This window comes from Maylandia zebra, linkage group LG5 (genome assembly GCF_041146795.1).
Source record: "Maylandia zebra isolate NMK-2024a linkage group LG5, Mzebra_GT3a, whole genome shotgun sequence".
Taxonomy (NCBI): Eukaryota; Metazoa; Chordata; class Actinopteri; order Cichliformes; family Cichlidae; genus Maylandia; species Maylandia zebra.
In genome coordinates, this window is record NC_135171.1 from 7,509,090 (window position 1) to 7,529,191 (window position 20,102).

A 20,102-nucleotide genomic window follows, 5' to 3' on the forward strand; every position below is an offset into this window, starting at 1 on the left:
GTCATCAGCATGGGACAGAAACGGGTGAAAGGTACTTTGCTGCTTGGGTTCGGGAGCAGACCGATGGCTGTATGAAGTAGAGATCTTTGCTAATAGAATGATGAACATGAACAGATTAATCGTCTCTCGAACCTTTCGAATCGGAGAGCGGTTGCTTGGCTGTCACGCGAGGCATGCTGGGCAAGAAGAGCTGAGACTGCAGCAGCGGAGGAGCATTAAAACTCACTGCAGACACCTGGCGTATGCGAAGGATCTGTTCCTCGGTCAAGTGAACAAGGTAAAGGAAAAGAGCTGCCAGAAAGCCTCTCCAAAGTTAGTGACGGGCGGAGGAAGTCGTCTCAGAAAAGACTTTGTACTTTAGATGATAACTATATTCAAAGCTAACAATCACCAGCGTTCTAGCTTTGAAAGAAGTATCGTTTACGAAACAAAGGGCCTTAGACGCAACACCAGAAAAATAAGACGCATAAAATGCAGGGAAGCTTGAAAAAACTGAGGCTGAGGCACTGTCTCACCTGTTTGGGGTAAATGGTGAAAGAGACTTTAAATATCTACCCAAAGTAAAACCAGCTACCGTGTAGGAAGGTCGGTTTATCTCACACAGTGGAAACGTCTTTCTTTAGAGTCCTCCATGTTGACATGAATCATCACACCGTTCACGCTTTCAGTCTCCCTCTATAACACATCCCAAGGCCTCTCTGCAGGATTTGTTTCTGGAGTCTGGAAAAGGCCATTAAAAGAGGGTAAATCATGGCGATAAAGGGATGCACATGGTTACCAACAACCCTTACAGTGCTGTGATTGCTTCAAGGATCTCAGAGTGTGGAGAGAAAAGATTCCCTACACAGCAACATCAGTCTTTACTTTTGGCACAAGGCAGGTCAGCACAGGGGAATCATGCTCTTGATTCACCACACCAGCTTTTACTTTTCAGTCACGTTTCTGCTGCCTGCAGTCTTACAGTTCTGTACCTGCCACTCACTGCGTGGTTTCTGCACCATTCTGAGTAAACCCTGGATGCTGATGGGCAGGTGAGCTGGTTCAGAATCATTTAAAACCAGCCCAGGCCACAGTCAGAATTACAGACATGACCTTTTTCTCCTTTCTCATAGTTAATATGAACATCAGCTTTATCTGCAGGATTTCATGCTTCACACTGTCACCACATGATGGATTAGAAGCATATAACTATATAACACAAAAATATGACTTGGACGGTAACATAGATGCATAACCCTGTTACGATCTCTAAAAAGGCCTGTTTCGTTCTCCAGGCTGAGGTCTTCCCTTATCCAGAAATTGGAAAGGATGAGGTGGAGGAGATAAAGCAGCTTGTTGCACCGGTAGAGAAGTTCTTCAGTGATGATGGTGAGGTGGGAATTGAGTACATGCACGTGATTAATGACTTTCAGATATGATTTATCAGAGGAATTAAATGACTGACATTGGAATTGCTGGATTTTGTTTGTTTTTGTTTTGGGGTTTCTTTGCCAGTTGACTCAGCAAAAATTGACAGAGAGGCCACAATTCCCCTGGAGACTCTGCAGGGGTTGAAGGATCTCGGGCTGTTTGGAATCATGATTCCTGAAGAATACGGTGAGATGATTTTAACAAAGCCCTTCTAAAAGATAGTCTCGTGTCTCGGGATCCATCTGAAAATATGAGTGAAAATTGATTTCAAAGCATTTTTGAGATGAACTTTAACTCCACCCGACTTTGCCCCAAAGTGAAGTTAGAAGTTAAGAGCAATGTTCTGGACATTATACTAATACTTTGATCTGTGTTGTTACTTATTTTTACATTCTTTTATTTAGGGTATTTTTTTAAGGACGACACCTCCCTCATATAATTTGTGTGACTATGTAGCTTTTATACACAACTCTTCTAAGGCTACTAGTTAGTTTCAACATTGCACTATACATAACAGATGGATGCAGCTCCTTCTTTCTGAAAAGCAAAGCCGGTGAAGCAGTGCCTGAAACTTGCACTCTTTTCATTGGCCAGCAGAGGGCAACTTCCTCCTGTGGTTGCAGAAAAGAAGTCTGATTGTGTGGACACCCGTAGTGGCATTTATTTCAACTCACTTTTATTTATTTATATATTTATACAGCACCAAATCACAAGAACAGTCACCTCAAGGTATTTTATATTGGCAGACCCTACAAAAATACATACAGAGAAAAACCCAACAATCATATGACCCCCTATGAGCAAGCACTTTGGCGACAGTGGGAAGGAAAAACTCCCTTTTAACAGGAAGAAACCTCCGGCAGAACCAGGCTCAGGGAGGGGCGGGGCCATCTGCTGCGACCGGTTGGGGTGAGAGAAGGAAGACAGGATAAAAGACATGCTGTGGAAGAGAGACAGAGGTTAATAACAGATATGATTCAATGCCGAGAGGTCTGTTAATACATAGTGAGTGAGAAAGGTGACTGAAGAAGAAAAACTCAATGCATCATGGGAATGCCCCGGCAGCCTACGTCTATTGCAGCATAACTAAGGGAGGATTCAGGGTCACCTGGTCCAGCCCTAACTATATGCTTTAGCAAAAAGGAAAGTTTTAAGCCTAATCTTGAAAGTAGAGATAGTGTCTGTCTCCCGAATCCAAACTGGAAGCTGGTTCCACAGAAGAGGGGCCTGAAAACTGAAGGCTCTCCCTCCCATTCTACTTTTAAATACTCTAGGAACAACAAGTAAGCCTGCAGAGCGAGAGCGAAGTGCTCTAATAGGGTGATATGGTACTACAAGGTCATTAAGATAAGATGGGGCCTGATTATTTAAGACCTTGTATGTGAGGAGCAGGATTTTGAATTCAATTCTGGATTTAACAGGAAGCCAATGAAGGGAAGCCAAAACAGGAGAAATCTGCTCTCTTTCTAGTCCCTGTCAGGACTCTTGCTGCAGCATTTTGGATTAGCTGAAGGCTTTTCAGTGAGGAAGTAATAAATGCATGAACTAGTTTTTCAGCGTCACTCTGAGACAGGATATTTCTAACTTTAGAGATGATGCACAAATGGAAGAACGCAGTCTTACATATTTGTTTAATATGTGCGTTGAAGGACATGTCCTGGTCAAAAATGACTCCAAGGTTCCTCACAGCGTTACTGGAGGCCAAGGTAATGCCATCCAGAGTAAGAATCTGGTTAGATACCATATTTCTAAGCTTTTCAGGGCCGAGTACAATAACCTCAGTTTGATCTGAATTAAGAAGCAGAAAGTTAGCGGCCATCCAGGTCTTTATGTCTTTAAGACATTCCTGCAGTTTAACTAATTGGTGTGTGTTATCTGGCTTCATGCATAGCAGTGAAAATGTATGTGATGCCTTCTAATGATACTTCCTAATGGAAGCATGTATAATGTAAACAGAATTGGTCCTAGCACTGAACCCTGTGGAACTCCATAATTAAACTTGGTGTGTAATTGGATATGATACAAACCACAACCACCAACCTTTGGTTTCTCAGTCAGACCCACATTTAGCTCATAACAGCTGGTTTCAGAAAACCAAGATGGCAACATTCAAAGCATGACGTCACAGTGGCTGGATCCATATTTTATATATAATCTATGGTTTCAAGCTAGTGATTTACACTAATGTGCTGGAGCTGTCCTTCATTTCTTTACATTCTGCTCAGAAAATGGGAAATACATGGAGAGATTTATTGAAATGTGTAAACATAACAAACACAGTTTGTACAATTCCAATAATGTTGGAACTCCATATTCGTATGACTGTCTGAACTATCTCAGGCAGCTTTGTTTAAGTGTTCTTCAGGAATATCTCTCCAGGCTGTTTGGATGATATTCAAAGCTCTTGTTTGGATGTCGGCTGCCTTTCGTTCTGTGTTGATGATCTCGATAATGTTGGGGTCTGGGCTCTAGGGAGGCCAGTGCATGACCTATAGTGTGCACTGCGTCTTTGTCTCTCCAGGTATGGCTTTACTGCGCTGCTACTGTGTTTGGATTCATTATCATGCTAAAAAATGAGGCAGTTGTCAATCAGATGCTTTCCAGATGGTATTACATCTGGTCAGGAGGTTGCAAGCTAGTGTTCACTTAGTGCCAGCCAACACTGGATAATGGAAGGGTTGCATCAGGAACTACATCTGGCATCATATCTGTGCCAAATCAAATATGTAGCTGCACCCACTGCGGGGATTTAACTTCCCAGAACATTTTTTTTTAATGTATGTCAGTTTAAAACAAAGCATTCATCTCGTGGCACGGCTGATGACAATTGTATGGTATTAGAGAGAAGCCCAGCAATCCCCTGTAATCAAGCACTTTGCAACTGTGGGGAGGAAGAACTCCTTTTTAATTGGCATATCCAGGCTCAGTGATGGCAGCCATCTGCTATGGCAGGTCTGGTGTTGAGGATAGACAGAAGAAGAAGAAGATCACAGACTCTACAAACAGCTTTGTTTTACACATGGAGACATGAATCCCAGAGCGCAGTTTAAAATACTGAAATACTGTTTGAATGGACTTTAAACATTTAACGTCATTACTTTATGAGTATATTAGTATGTTATCTGCTGTTAATCAGCAGCGTTTCAAGTATCAGGTCAGTATATTTGGGTGTATTTTATGGCACAAGAGGTTCAATTAAGCTCTCACACTTGACATCTAAATGGTACTCTGTCTGAGCTCAGCGCAGAAATGCTTTAAGGAACAGGTGGCATGCTGTTAGATTTAGATATGGTTCCTGCCTCAGTGCAGCTTCTACACGTACAGATTCAAGTCAAAGCTACATATCGACCGTAGTGGGGTTTCCCTGAAACATCACTACGATCCTGACTTCATCATGGCTCCACAGCTGTCTCTCTGACACATCCATGCTAGATGGAAATGCAGAAACTGCCCCACTGCGAGACACAGTGGGGCAGTTTCTGTTTTTATTGTTTATCATTTGTTTTTCAATCCCAGGGGGTCTTGGATTATCCCACACCATTTATGCACGACTGAATGAGATCATCGCCTTAGACGGCTCCATCGCCGTCACACTGGCTGCTCATCAAGCCATTGGACTGAAGGTAAAAATACAATACGGAGTTGTGTCTGCAATGTGGACAATCTGGAGGATTTGCTAACACATTTGTGGGCTCTCAGGGGATCCTGATAGCAGGCAATGAAGCCCAGAAGAAAAAGTATCTGCCCAAGCTGGCCTCAGGGGAGCACATCGCAGCTTTCTGTCTGACAGAGCCCGGAAGGTAAAGAACACCATGCACATGTCATCCGCAGCGTTCTCCTCTGTGGCTCCAACTCTGCTCATACAGCAGTGAAGCACAGTCTGATGAACACAAATAACAGGTTATCTCTACACCCACTGGCCACTTCATTAGGTACACCTGTTGAACTATTATTAGAACAAATATCTGATCGTCCAGTCACAAGGCAGCAACTCAATATCAGAGTCATTTAGGCATATAAACTCGTTCAAACCCAGCATCAGAGTGGGGAAGAAGGGTGGTTTTAGTGGCGTTGAATGTGGCCTGGATCTTGTATCTCAGAAACTACTAGGATTGTCTCATACAACCATCTGTAGGGTTTAGTCAGAAAAAGAGAAACTATCCAGTGAGTGACAGCTGCCTGCGAGAAAATGTCAGAGGAGAGTCGCCAAACTGCTGTGAGCTAAAAGGAAGGCAACAGTAACTCAAACAAACACTCACTATGCAGAAGAACATAGCTCTACGAACCCTCTATGAACACACAACATTTTGAACCTTGAAGCAGATGTGGTACAACAGCAGAAAAGCTAACAAACAGAAAGCTGAAGCTACATTTCACACAGGTTTAACAAAGCTGGACAGGAGAAGACTAGTAAAACATCTGAGGTAGGCGGCGTGGCCCCTCTAATTTTTGAATAAGATAACCTGAGAACGAGGTGACGTAGGTACAGCTACTGAAAATCTCAGACGAGCAGTGATCCTGGAGATCTTGACCTCAAAATCAGATGTCAGCTTTCCTAAAAATCACATTTATTCTACGTTTGCATCTACTAGGGGGCTGTGGGGTAGCCTGGCAACTGTCAGTAGACTCCCAGTATGAAAACTGTCAGTGTGCGTCAGGCTCCATCCAGGTAACTGGCTGCAGTTTACGTTTTAAAACCCAGCAACCTGAAAATAAGCGTCTCAGCTGATTGTATCTGCAGGTTCATTCTCAGTCACTGCTCAGCGTTGACGCCCACAGGGCACCAAACGGTGGTTAAAGATGGCGGTTACAGGATTCAGGACACTGTACAGAGCACCATGATTACAGCCTAAATCAGGACATTGTTTAATCAAGATAAAGACTGATGTCACAGATGTTGAATCACTTCCCAATGACTTTAGAAACACTATGTATTGATAGAGACCATTAGCTGTTTGGATTGGACTCCACAGAAACACCCACAGAACCAGTGTTCCCACTTTTCCTTCCTCTGATTAGTACTTGGTGATAAAGGATCATTGTGTAATTTGCTTGAAGTGAACTAAACAGTGAGGTTGTTTTCAAATCACTGCAAGCCAAAGTCATCATTGAAAACCCAATGTGATGCATCAGCCAGCGTTAACACAGTGATGATGGCATCTACGCCATGTGCCTGAGCACGTAGCTGTCTTTGCTCCACTGACACTCAGCCTGTCCGTTACAGTGGCAGTGACGCAGCCTCCATTCAGACCCGTGCAACCCTGTCTGAAGATGGAAAACATTACCTGATCAACGGCTCCAAGGTGAGAGGAACAGTTTCCACCAAGTTTTAATTCAGACTTCAACTCAGCCTCTGACTGAAGCTCCTGACTTGAATCATGTTGTCAGATCTGGATTTCAAACGGAGGCATGGCGGACATCATGACCGTGTTCGCCAGGACTGAGGTGGAAGTAGATGGTGTAAAGAAAGACAAGATATCTGCATTCATCGTGGAGAGGGCTTTTGGAGGGATCGCCAGCGGCAAGCCTGAGGACAAACTGGGCATCAGGGGATCCAACAGTAAGCCTTTCATCAACACTTAAAGGCAGTTTGATAGACGCTGGGCCATTTTCATGTCATTTATGTTTCAACGCTGTAACCTTTCAGCCTGTGAGCTGTCCTTCGATAATGTCCCAGTACCAGTAGAGAACGTGATCGGAGAAATTGGAGGTGGATTTAAGGTAAGCTCTAAAGCCAGCTTCATCTGTCTACACAACGGAGATTCTGTAATATTTGTAAACATGTGCTGCGTGTCGGACAGATCGCCATGAACATCCTGAACTCGGGGAGGTTCAGTATGGGCAGCTCCTGTGCTGGAATGATTAAAAAGCTGATCGGTAAGCACTCAGCTGTTGTTTTAACTGGGTAGCGGTTGTGAGTGTTTTAAGTTTATTAAGTCTGGCTTCTCTGTCTGGCCTTCTGTAGAGCTGACATCTGAGTATGCTGCTACCAGGAAGCAGTTTAACAAAAGCCTGAGTGAGTTTGGTATGATCCAGGTATGCTCTCCCCTCACTTGGAAGCTTGTGACACCTTCCAGTCTGATCAGAAGTGACTAAATACTGTGATTTCTATGCTTTCTGTAGGAGAAGTTTGCAATGATGGCCCTCAATGCCTTCGTGATGGAGAGCATGGCATACCTGACAGCAGGGATGATGGACAGACCGGGCGTTCCAGACTGTTCTCTGGAGGCAGCCATGGTCAAGGTACCACTTGCTCTGTCGTCTGTGTTCAGGTGAAACTTTTATGAAACTACTCACGGTGTGTGTTCCTCATCTTCGGTACAGGTGTTCAGCTCGGAGGGAGGCTGGATTTGTGTGAGCGAGGCTCTTCAGGTGCTCGGAGGTCTGGGTTATACCAAGAACTATCCCTTTGAGCGCTTCGTCAGGGACTGCCGCATCCTGCCCATCTTTGAGGTACTCATACATAAGTGTTTAAACTCTGAGGGCTAGATATAGTCTTGGTTTGTGCTAGAGTGAAACCGTATGTATTTGTTTCCTTTTCAAAAAACGAATCTTGCCTGCCCTTCAGCTTTTTGCCCAGCCATAGTTAAGATGAACTCTGTGCCCCCCTCTCCTCTCCATGACACACATCAAAAAACTGTTAACAGTTCATTTGTTAAACCTTGTCTTCCAAACTGTAATGCTGTATCAAATCCCAGTATTTTTATGGTCATTGGGAATTTGAATCTTCTGCTTAACCTTGTCAGGGTCGCTGGAGCCGATCCCAGCTGTCTTAGGGCGAGAGGCAGGGTACACCCTGGACAGGTCACCAGTCTGTTACAGGGCTAACAACACATAGAGACAAACAAACATTTGCACTCACATTCACACCTATTATCCTAACCCCACTAACTGCATGTCTTTGGACTGTGGGAGGAAGCTGGGGGCATATTTTACTGTTGAAACAAAGCTCTTAATAGATGAAATTGAAGTAAACAGTTAATTTTGAGGTGAAACACATCATCTTCGGGCACTTTACATAGAAAGCTCCAGACCCATCATTATCAAAGCCCCTCACTGTGTCAGTCAGTCACACTCACTGTTACTGATAGAAAGTTTAAAATTTGAAAATACAATGTAGCAAAATTCCCTGCTTTCCTACAGCAGAGAATCCCACACACTCCTACACGCACACCTGCGGGGTACAGTGCGAGGGAAGTTCAACGCGGCCATCCGTTCTTCGTTAGTCAGAGATAACAGGTTTCACTTTGGTGGTTATTGACTGTGCAGCTGAGGTCGGCTTGGTTTGTGTGTTCTGTGATTAGAATCAAGTGTATAAACATTTTCTGCATCACCAAATCAGTACATGTAACTTTACAGCTGGGCTTCATTTGTGATGTGAGTATGGTACAGCCTAACAGCCTGCACGAATAAAACGTGCTCCCCAGCAGAGAATCAGCATTTCACTTAAGACATGCAGTAAATAAAAGAAATCGTTAAAACGTCACGTTTCCAGCTGATTTTGAAAGCAAAACATTGCCTGCTCACAACCGAGTTCTCTGTTCAACCATCAGAGAGCCACTTCCCGTGACACAGAAAACTCTTAACTTAAGTCCAATTCCACTGTTTGCTCACAGGGTACCAATGAAATCCTGAGGATGTACATCGCTCTCACTGGAATGCAGTACGCTGGCAAAATCCTCACAGGGAAAATAAAGTAAGAATCTGAAGGTGTTGTTGAGGTTTGAAGGTTTTTGCTTTTAAGTCCTACATCGCCCCTTCTGTTAGTTGTGTTGTGTTCACACTTCCTAAGAAAAATATGGAGCTGTTTGCCTGTGCTTAGAGGCACGTGGTTGTTTGTGCCCTCAGGGAGATGAAGAAAGGAAATATAGGTCTTGCGATAGGCATGGTCGGCAAGAAACTGAGGACCTCGCTTGGAGCTTCAGTAGACCTCGGCCTGACGGGGAAAGATGGAGTGGTGCATCCCAGCTTGGAAGTAAGAGAATTGTGGTGTTAGATGAGTGAAGTGTTTTTTGTCGAAGCTCTTCAATCTTCTGTTTCCTTTTGCAGGACAGTGCAAAGAAGCTGGAGCAGAACGTCAGCCTGTTTGGGTCGACTGTGGAGAGCCTGCTCTACAGATATGGAAAGGTAGCGTTTGATTCTGGAAAAGCAGCTGTGGGATTTTCCCGCTCAAAGCTTTCCAGTTTCTATGAGCAAATTTCCCATTCATCATGTAAATATGAAAGTTGTTTCATAATGAGCGGTGGTGTTTGTCTGTTACACAGCTGCTTCAAATTGTGTTTCGCGACTGTGCTTTTGTAATCACAGCTTTACCCAAAGAAGCTATAAACCTTTTGGTAGCCGGAAAGTTTTCCAGATTCTCAGTTCCTGTATCATTTGACTGGTTTAGATCCAGCACACACAAACTTTCCTCAGAGGACTTAAATGTTTGCCAAGAGTTTGAATATCGAGGTTCAGGCTGCTTACATGTAAGAAAATAAGCAGTGAAAAGTTTAAAGGATAACAGCACATGCAAATCATTTCTTCTTCTCTTTAATGATATTTTCAGGAAATTGGGACAAAGCTATTAAAGAAGATGGTCTCATTGCAGGCAGGGTGGAGGAACTGATGCATTTAAGTAGAAAATTGTTGCTATGGATCAAAGCCGTGCTCTAACAGCTCATGCTGTAATTGTACAGTGTCATTACAGGACTGATTATCTGTAGTGTTACAATGCAGGGAAAACTCATTCCTTAGCTCTACGTGTTAACTGCCCATCAGCCCCAAGCTGCTATTTCACTCTGAAATCTAGATGGAAATGGAAACTATGTCAGTTTATTCATTTGATTAGTTTTACTCACATGTTTTACCCATGGCAACAGGACAACAATAAAGCTCGATGCTAGTTAACCGTGTGCTTCTTCAGTACTTGCACAGTGACTCGACTAGGTTTTCGTCACTAAAATACAAAAGCTAAAGTTGAGGTAACTGTCCCTCACATGTCTCTCCTCCTCTCCCCCGATGATGTCAGACCATAGTGGACGAACAGCTCGTCCTGAAGAGGGTGGCAGACGTGCTGATCCACATGTACGCTATGACAGCCGTCCTGTCCAGAGCGAGCCGCTCCATTAGCATCGGCCTCAGGAATCACGACCACGAGGTTTGTACGCTCTGTGCACACTCACACAGTTTAGAAGTCTCGCACACGCAGAATAAATATTCATATTGAACTTGTTTGTTTGCCACAACGAGAGCAGTTTTCCATCGATCTCATAGGATTTCTGTACACATCACTTCCTCTGTGTTTACGCTGTTTAAGGCTGACAGTAAACAGCTGCCTCACTTAGCCCACACTATAAGCATCGGTATGTTCACTGCAGAGCCTGCAGCAGCCCAGCTCACACCTACAGCGGCTGAGTTAATGTTTTCACGTGCGTGAGGAGTCTGTAAAGAATTGGAGTTTACACAACTGTAATTTCAGCTTGCGTCTTAGTGTTGGAGGAAAATGCAGCAGGTGAAATTTTGAGCCATGCCAACCACTTCTGGACAACATTTCAACACGAATGCTAGAGAACTGCTCATCCACATTTATCGTAAGAAACTAAAGACAAAAAGATTCAGATTAAATCGTGTTCACTTGTCCAGCTGTCTCTGTAGGACCCACTTGGAGTTTTCGACCATCAGCATGAGGACACTTTGGTTACAAGTAGTTTCTTTTGGCAGTGTTTCCCTTGAACGGCTCATTGGAGGGGCCTAACCGGACAAACTTTCTCAACGTATGACGAATCACATTCAGCAAAGCACTTACTCAGGTCCCCAGTAACACACATGCCACGTACACATGAAGTGGACCGGATGTAGAGCTTCCTGATTTATTAGTAAGATGCAAGAAGAAAATCTCCCAAACATGCAGTGCAGTCACACTCTGCTGTTGGCCAAACACTCAAGACTTTCACACTAACAGCAGCATAAAGCAGGATATGTCTCAGCTCTTTGAGGTGAATTACAAATTTAGTCACACAGCCAATCTTATCAAATTTAATCCTTTTTCATTATCGTATTGTGTAATTGTTTTGAACTGTGTGTGTGTACACAAACGTCTACCCTAGTTATTGATATGGTATAGTGCTTTATTTGTGAGTTTGATGGTTACCACCCAAACTGATGTTTGTGGCTAGACTAGTTCTTTGACATCACACAGATGAGGTTTCTACAGGAGCACATGTCATCATTCACACATTTCAGAGTCTAGCAGCTCGTGTGAAGTTTACTTTGGATGGTTCCAGCATTACGGCTCATAATCAAAGTCCCCACGGAGAATTTGAACGTGATTTTTATTCCTCACTATTAGGCTCTATTAAATCGTATAATCTTATCTGGTGTGGTTTGTTTTGGCTGTTTTCACTTACTGCAGGACAGCGGTTCCTTCTGCAAACAATTAAAACAGCTCCACGTCTGTTATTCTATATTTGTGTGTTTTTCTTTTCTTTTTTTTTTTCCTTTCACTTGCTGACGTGTTTAATTAGGCTTTTGATCAGCTTGTGTTTAGACTTGTTAAATAAAACTCGCCGTCACTTTTATTACTTTCACTTTACTATTTGATCGAGGTAAAAGCTGTAGCACACTACCTTCATTTGAACAGCGGTTGTTCCTGGAGCAGATTTAGGTGAAGGGCAGGACGATGGAGTGTAAAGACGACTGAAAAAGAGTCCTGTTCGTAATGAGAAACAGCGATGCAAAACAAAACCTCAACACAAAGACTTTAAGAAAGAAAGCCTTTAAAGAGGGCAGCGAATGCTTCATATTATCCTCTGTGTTTCAGATGGGCAGCGCTGTGCTGTCTCTGCACTGTAGTTAAAAGCCATAAATGTGAGGGTGCACGCAATACACCTTTGGTTTTCAGTAATTATGTGTACAGTATTTGCAGATAGAGGTGCCAAATGTTTACTGGTGTTGCTTTTTTAGGTGCTGCTTGCGAACACATTCTGCAACGATGCCTTCTTTAAGAACAATTACTGGATGGTTCAGCTGCAAAAACGTAAGTACAACACAACGGTAATTGAGAACAGCACCGTGATCCGTGTGGGACTTTTTTTTTTCTTCTTTCAGCAACATCTTAGTACAAAAGACTTGCATGTGTTGTGGAATTTCCCCACCAAACAGCACATACCAACACTGGAACCACCCGCTGCTTTTCATTTTCACACCGTGCACTTTTTTAATGACCTCTAAGCTAACCAGCGCTATGATCAAGTGCTGTGTTTACGTCTGATCGGAGTGTGTGGCGTGGTTTGTGATTCTTGTCTCAATTCGTTTCAGACTCTCCTGAGAACAACGATGCCAACATCAAGAAGATTGCCAAACAGGTCCTGGAGAACAGAGCCTACATCTGCTCTCACCCTCTCGAAAGAACTTACTGAGCTCTCCACTGAGACCATAATACTGTTTCCTGTATTCTGATTGGACTATTTTGACCAGTCCTAATGATGCGTCTCCAATCTTGTATTAGTGGTTGTTTTTACATTCAGTAAAACATGAAGAGATTAATATTAGCTGTTTTATATTAATAATAACTTCAGTGGGTCAGACTTCTACTCTGATGGCATTACATGAAACTCAATCCTAAGTGCTCTTTCACTTTAATGCTATAATGAATAATTTTGCAGGATAGCAGTTTTAATGAGCCTGTTTGGACACCAGGTTTTCCTGAATGGCTGACCTTTACTGTTGTTTAATGCTACTTTTGAAACCTGAAGATGCTCCTCTCCCTGTCTGTCAGAGGCAGGGCAGTCCGCTTGTACAAAAATGAATGCTGCTCACAGAATCCACTGTAAGAGGCAACAGAAAAAAAGCATATATTACTTCAGAAATCTTTCTTTCATTTCTCCAGCATTTGCCTTTTCAAACAGCACTTGAGCTCACTTGTAGTGGTACTTGCTGTACTGAGAGTTGTGTCTGGGAAAGGCGTTTCTTCCCAGGCTGCAGGCCACGCATGGGCCTGGAGCCAGAGGCACTCTCTCCCGTTCCTCTGCTTTGTTGTCAGCAGCGTTCATCACGGACAGTTGAGGAAAAGGCTGTAACACAAAATGCAGCTCTTGGCTCAAAGATTTCCTCAGTTAGGTGCAAGAAGAGCCACGACGATAAAAGAAAAACAAGTATACAAGATCTAAACTAAACATGTGTAGCATAAATGGCCTTTAAAGTTGCATTTTTGTTAACACTTTTGTGAACTGCTGTAGCTGGAAAAAAATGCATGGGACTTCAAGTGGACATCAAAGTAGCGTGACAGGACCTGGCCATCGGATCCCCAGCTGTCTGCGTCCACAGTGGATTATAATCTAGGCTTAATGTGTTTTTGATTGATTGATTGGTTGATTGATCATACTTTATTCATCCCGAGGGAAATTGAGTTAAGGCTGCCAGCCGTGCCAGCGCCATCACTATTTTGTCACTATGGCTAGTTTCTCCTTCCATAGCAACCTCCTAAACAAGAAGCGCTAGCTTCTGGACTTCACTGAGGTACCACCTTTGCTAATTTAAGGGAGTGAACCAGACCTCTAGTCCATAATTGTCTAATCTAGCAAGTTTGTGCTCCAAATTTGGAGAGTGAAATTATTCAATTTTATTTATACAGCGTGAAATCACAAAAGTTGCTTCAAGGTATTGCAAGGTAGACCCTACAATAATACATACAGAGAAAAACCCAACAATCCTATGAGCCCCTATGAGCAAGCACTTTGGCGACAGTGGGAAGGAAAAACTCCCTTTTAACAGGAAGAGACTGTGTCAATAGACACACAGTGAGTGAGAAAGGTGACTGAAGAAGAAATACTCAATTGTGGGAATCCCCCAGCAAGATACACCTATAGGGTCACCTGATTCAGCCCAAATTATATGCTTTAGCAAAAAGGAAAGTTTTAACCCTAAACTTAAAAGTTAAAAAATACCTTAATTCCAAGCTGGTTCCATAGAAGAGGGGCCTGAAAACTGAAGGCTCTGCCTCCCATTCTACTTTTAAATACTCTAGGAATTATATTAAATATTAAAAGTATTTTATTAATATTGGATTCATTGAGTGTTCATGTATTACACCTGTACAGTTTTGTGTTGCTGACCAAGCATTAACTGATAATCTCAGCCTCTTGTCTGGTATGGTGACTTCAGGGTCCCACAAAAAAACCCCAAAAATGCATCTTTGACACAGGTGACTTCACAGTTTTATATACAGTCTATGCTATTTGAAACTGAACCATGTAATATATGAAAGATTTATCCAATAATAATAAAAAAAATCTTGATTATCAAGCCATTTGTCATGAGAATATTATTGTAACCCTTGAATAAACACAAATGCAGGTCTGTGAAAACACTTTATAGTCATGAATAAACACACCTAGCTGCTCGTTTGTTAAGTGCCTCTAGCTTACCGTAAGCTAATCCAGTCACATACAAGAGTTCTGACCTTAACTTTCCCTTAATGATCAGTTTTAGTTGTCTGCATGGTTATTCTGAAGGCTTTTCATGTTGTTGAGCTGTACTCTTTTGTACTGAATTCTGAGTGCCACTTGGAATGAGTGGAAATGCTGTACCTTAAGTATCATGCCTGGTTTCCTCAGTGAATATTTCTTTGGCAGATCTTTCAGTATATCCTGAGTTCTCTCCAGGTTTCCTTTCATGTGACACTTGAATTGTTGGACGGGGCTGTTGTCTGCTGAGTTAACGTTGCTGCCGTCAGGAAGCAGCTGCTTCTTCCAGCGGCTGTACTGAGCTCTGGCTGCTTGGAGCTGCTCCTGCTGTAGACGATCTCCTGAGGATCAACAGCGCACACGCTTAACTCTGTGGATCAACAACTCCAAAGAGTTCATCCTGTAAACTTCATACAGCTGATAAACTTAACAGGCGTGGTGTGGTTTTAGCTTACAACAGAGTTGGAAAAATATAACATGGCACACATTAACGAGTAACTCTGTACACTGCTGAGATCAATTAAGCTTCTGCCCGACCAAATTTATTCTCCAGCTCAGTCTGGGAGTGTGTTACTCAGCAGCAAAGACTTCTACTGGCTTAAATATCTGCCATCTGGAGCTTCAATCAAAATGGATCAATACTGGCCTTTAGTACAGTGAAAAAGCTTGCAGCGTACACAGACATAGGAAAATCCACTCTTAGATATTCTGTGCTTTGCTAGATGTTGGCTTTGAGACTATAGGCTGTAACTGTCACATGATGTATGCTCCCATGTTTTTGTCCAGTTTTGTCTGCTTTTAAAAATGAAGCTGAGCCTAGTCTTCTCATGAAGTTGCAGACAAACTGCAATAAAGTTGCAGACAAACAGTTCGTGAGTGGAGAAAAGTAAAAGTGCATCACAGCTCCACTGAAGACTTGACAGACTGAAAAAGACAACATTTCAACCCCATCAGAATTACAACAAGAGCCCAAACTGTGACATTATTACATGCACTTTTGTGAATTCAACTAAACTTCATATGGTCTTCTGACAATGTGTTTCTCTGTCTCACTTAATATTAAGGCATTTTTGGACATATGTATTTGAAGTAGGGGAGCTATCCCTGATCTGCACTTACATATCTAATTCACAGTGTCCCTGAACAAAACACATACATGAAATGTAAGCACACCGTATGTCTCATTAAATGTTACCAAACATGTAACTCACTCGAGATCATAACTCATGTCATAGTGCTGAAATCTAAGAAATATGTTTTTTGTTAGTTGGACAGATCACAGATCTGCCTTTGTGCCACAGGAAAATAGTTCCATGGTGGAGTTACATCTGAAAGGAAAACTGTCTCTTGAAAATGCATTAAAGATGTTGCCCTCTGTTGTGAATGTTTAAAACCTTATTGGAGTGCTGTGTTGTGGTTTTTGTTAACTGCTTTCATTTGGCGTTTGTTTATTTCTGTCTGACAACCTGCTGGCATGCCGGGATACATCATCCACTGGAACCACTGTGTCTAATTTCCAACTAATATAAAAAATTTTAATATTTAATCATTATTATGTTCATGTAAATAGGTCACTTACTACATACTTTTTTCCTTAAACTAATTCTTGGGTGCTTTGTTTTGATCAGAATCAGGAAAATCAATGTAGCTCTACGTCAGCAGTACAGCTTTAAATGAAACCTTGTGGTTTCATGACATGCTTGTATACTGAGTTAGTGTCTGCATCACTTGTGAACTAAAGAATTGTGGGATTTTTCACCTTTCTGAAAGGTCAAAAAGGACCCTCTTACACAAATAAAATAGATAAACTACTCTCGGTCAGATACCAGTAAGGCACAACATTATGAGCACCTGCCTAGTATTGTGTTGGTCCCCCCCTTTTGCTGACCCATCATCAAATCCATTACACACCTGAAGGTGTGCTGTGGTATCTGAGCCAAGATGTTCACAAAGGATCTGGGGAAGGTTAAGTCAAGAGCTCAAACTCATTGTTGTGACTCAAAAACTATTCCTGAATAATTTTTCTTTGTGGCAGGGTGGATTATGGTCTGCAGCAATGCTTAAGTAGGCGACACATGTTAAAGTAGCATCCACATGGGTGAAGGAGGACCCAAGGTTTCCCAGCAGAACATTGTCCAAAGCATCACACTGCCTCCATTGACTTGCTTTCTTCCTATCATGCATCCTTGTGCCAGGTGTTACCCAAGTAACCAATGCACATGCACCCAGCCATCCGCGTGATATGAAAGAAAACACAATTAATCACACCAGGACACCTTCTTCCATTGCTCCGTGGTCCAGTTCTGATCCTCACATGCCCATTGTTACAAGATTCAGCGTGAGCACCCTGACTGCTCTGCGGCCCCATGCACAACAAACTGATGTGTTGTGGGGAGGCTGTAGCTCAGGAGTTAGAACAAGTCATCTGCTAATCAGAGAGATGGTGGTTCAACTCTTTGCTACTCCAGTCTGCCAAATATTCTTGGGCAAGATGTTGAATCTAAAGTTCTGTTCTGTTCAGTTGAGTAAGAATGTGATAGCAGGGCTCTAGACTAACTTTTTGCCATGGGTGCAAATATTTGGTTGCACCTGTGCGACCAACTGTTCGGGTAGCAAAAAAAAAAAAAAATCTGCAACCTTCCCTATGGTCAACAACAGACACACATTTTGCCCCTATCGTGGACTAAACCAATCAGAGATAGTCAGGGGCGGGACCTCTCTGATTGGCCGTGGTCCAGTTGAAAGTGCAGGTGGAAGTGGGAGGTGAGTAGCTTGAATAAAGCGATATCAATTCATTAAATCCTGAATCGACTTTTAAATATAACTGTGTTTTGCCAGAAACACCAGATTCTCAGATTAAAGCTCACAAAACCATTTCAACAACAACCGAACAGCAGATGAGAGCAGGTACACGGACTCCACACAAAGACGTAAACACAGACCCGACGCATCAGAATCAACTTTGTCTTTCTCGGCTTTCTCACCCGATGGCCCGTAGACGGTCACGCTGTTGGAGCTCAGCGATTCTGATGCGTGCGGTCCGCGCTGTGTTTACGTCTTTTTGCGCTGATTCTGAGCTGCAGGTTTTGTCTCTCTCCAACCAAAATTCACCGAGCCAGCAGCAAAAGAAGCAGCAAACTGCGCTTCACATTTGATCAATGTCATCATGAATTTTGCTGTTTTGCTTCCACGACTATTAAAATCACACTCCATGCACAGCTAGCTCTCTCTCTCTCTCTCTCTCTGTACTTCAAGAACAGTTTCTCGTCTCCAATCTGTTTTCTGTATTATTCATTCGCTTATTACCCACCAGTCTACCGCTGTTTACAGCGCTGTCGGCTGCTGTCTTTTTCTTTTCTTTTTTTCACTTAAATGACCTCGGACAAGAAAGCCTGTTTTTTCTGTTGTTCAATACTGAAGAAATTTAAACTTTATATGCAGAACATTGTAGAATATTTTTAAGGTTATCTGCTATAAAAAGCCAGACCAGGAAAATCTCCTTCATGTTTTCCTGTGTTTTATTCTCAGTTACTTTCACACAAAGGCATCTGCTGTGATGTTCACAATTCTGATGAAGTCAGTACTGATAAATGATCAGAATTATAATATTTCTGACTGTCTGAGGCTAAATTGAATCGAATCGGGACTTTGAAAACCAGAATCGAATGGATTATAGAAATCAGTGATGATACCCAGCCCTAGTGAGCAGCCTAGGCACGACAGAAGTGGATGTAGCTGTAATAGGAAAAGAACTATTGCTAACTTTTCTGTTAAGGCCAGATCCTTCTGAAATTCATAGCCAGTGCTCTGACACGGTGGCATCAATCTTTGAATGCTGAAAAAGCACAGTGTATCCAGAAAAACACATTATATTATATAAATTATTATAAAATTTGTGTGCGCCTAACTTTTGTGCCGGTACGCCTAACTTTTTTAAGTTAGGCGTACCGGTACGCCCATGGCAAAAAGTTAGTCTAGAGCCCTGCTCTAAGGGCATTTTACGACACTGGGGTGGCATCTGCTATCTTTTATGCTGTGGTCTGCTGGAGGAGTGGATTGGCAGAGAGGGACAGGGGGAAACTCAACAAACTGGTCAAGAGGGCCAGCTCTGTCCTGGACTGTCCGCAGAAGTCCATCGAGCAGGTTGGGGAGGAGAGGATGTTGTCTAAGCTAACATCCATCATGTGAGACTGTACAAGCACCGAGCAGCTCGTTCAGCAGTAGACTTTTACACCCACAGTGTAGGAAGGAGCGCTACCGCAGGTCATTCTTACCAGAAGCTGTCAAACTCTATAACACAGTTTAACATCCTTTGGTCATCTTACTCACCAGCTGTTTGTTCACTGTACATTTTATACTGTACATATCCCTGTACAATTTTTCTATACATATTTCTGTACATTGTTACCTGTGTATACGAACTTCAGTTGCTTATGTATATAGGACCACTTTGTGTCTTCCTTTTATATTTTATATTCCCCTTGCTATAAGAGCTGTGTAACACCGAAATTTCACTTTCTATTCTATTCTATTCTATTCTATTCTATTCTAACTAGTTAAAGTCAGGGTGATATTTCTCTGGACCAAGGGAGTCTGAATAGAATGTCCCAGACTAGGGATGTTCGATATAACGATATATATCGGATGACGATATAAAAACGTCTATCGTTTTATTTTACACTATCGTTTGTTTCGTGGTGTCGCAAAATAAACTGTTTACGGCAATATTTGTTCATGGTTTTGATGGTCACTGTAGTGGCTAAATTAATTTCTTAAAGTTCTCTCTTTCTCTTATATTTAATATAACCACACTACGGACGGATAAGCGACTGTTTTTATGCATTGTCGTTAGCAACAACGACGGTAAAACCATCCCGTGTCCGCTTGTTTATTTTCCACATAAGCCTTTCACAATAAAGCTCAAGATCGTGTTGAGACTTTTCAAAATAAACTGAATTACGTGAAAGAGTATGCCGTGTTTATGGATGAGAAGCAAAAAAGAGCCGCCAGGTGCTAAAAAATAAACCTTAGACTCAAACGTTAGAACAGGCTTTTCCCCGCAGCACGCCGTGTAATAAATACTCACAAAGAAAACTGCGGCCGTTACTTATGTCTAAAAATGTATCGTTTCATGCATCAGTTAAAACACTGCTCCAAGTACACGACGCCCAGCTGGAAACACTTCACGCAAGTCGAGCTGCCCGAGATTCACAGAATTTACAGAAAATGTTACATTTTGTGATTTAT

At 42.4% G+C, this 20,102-nt stretch overlaps 2 protein-coding genes across 7 annotated transcripts in view; one reads left to right on the plus strand and one right to left on the minus strand.

Annotated features, from left to right (window-relative positions):
* Positions 1–14,694, plus strand: acad9 (acyl-CoA dehydrogenase family, member 9). Its single transcript, XM_004559876.4, has 18 exons — positions 1–277; positions 1,275–1,368; positions 1,495–1,596; positions 4,927–5,033; positions 5,110–5,210; positions 6,635–6,713; positions 6,799–6,970; positions 7,058–7,131; positions 7,212–7,287; positions 7,376–7,446; positions 7,534–7,653; positions 7,735–7,863; positions 9,027–9,106; positions 9,259–9,385; positions 9,460–9,537; positions 10,421–10,549; positions 12,355–12,427; positions 12,709–14,694. The coding sequence occupies exons 1-18, from the start codon at positions 98–100 to the stop codon at positions 12,807–12,809; spliced, it is 1,893 nt and encodes a 630-aa protein (XP_004559933.2). The 5' UTR covers positions 1–97; the 3' UTR covers positions 12,810–14,694.
* Positions 13,077–20,102, minus strand: part of cfap92 (cilia and flagella associated protein 92 (putative)) — a 17,874-nt gene continuing 10,848 nt past the window's right edge. For 3 of the 6 annotated variants that reach the window (XM_076883667.1, XM_004559875.5, XM_023152825.3), the window contains 3 exons: positions 14,979–15,196; positions 13,312–13,463; positions 13,077–13,217 (listed from right to left, as the gene is read on the minus strand). In XM_076883667.1, the coding sequence (XP_076739782.1) occupies positions 13,127–13,217; positions 13,312–13,463; positions 14,979–15,196 (461 nt within the window). In that variant the 3' untranslated portion in view covers positions 13,077–13,126. Of the gene's footprint in view, positions 13,218–13,307; positions 13,464–14,978; positions 15,197–20,102 lie in introns of those variants that run through there. The other 3 variants (XR_013098565.1, XR_013098564.1, XM_076883668.1) reach the window with 2 other exon arrangements.

Bases quoted from the DNA above. Each gene is read 5' to 3' on its own strand.
- acad9 (XM_004559876.4), top strand. From the start codon at position 98: ATGATGAACATGAACAGATTAATCGTCTCTCGAACCTTTCGAATCGGA. The intron at 1,597-4,926 runs GTGAGATGATTT...TTTCAATCCCAG, and splicing joins CATGATTCCTGAAGAATACG to GGGGTCTTGGATTATCCCAC. The intron at 9,386-9,459 runs GTAAGAGAATTG...TTCCTTTTGCAG, and splicing joins TGGTGCATCCCAGCTTGGAA to GACAGTGCAAAGAAGCTGGA.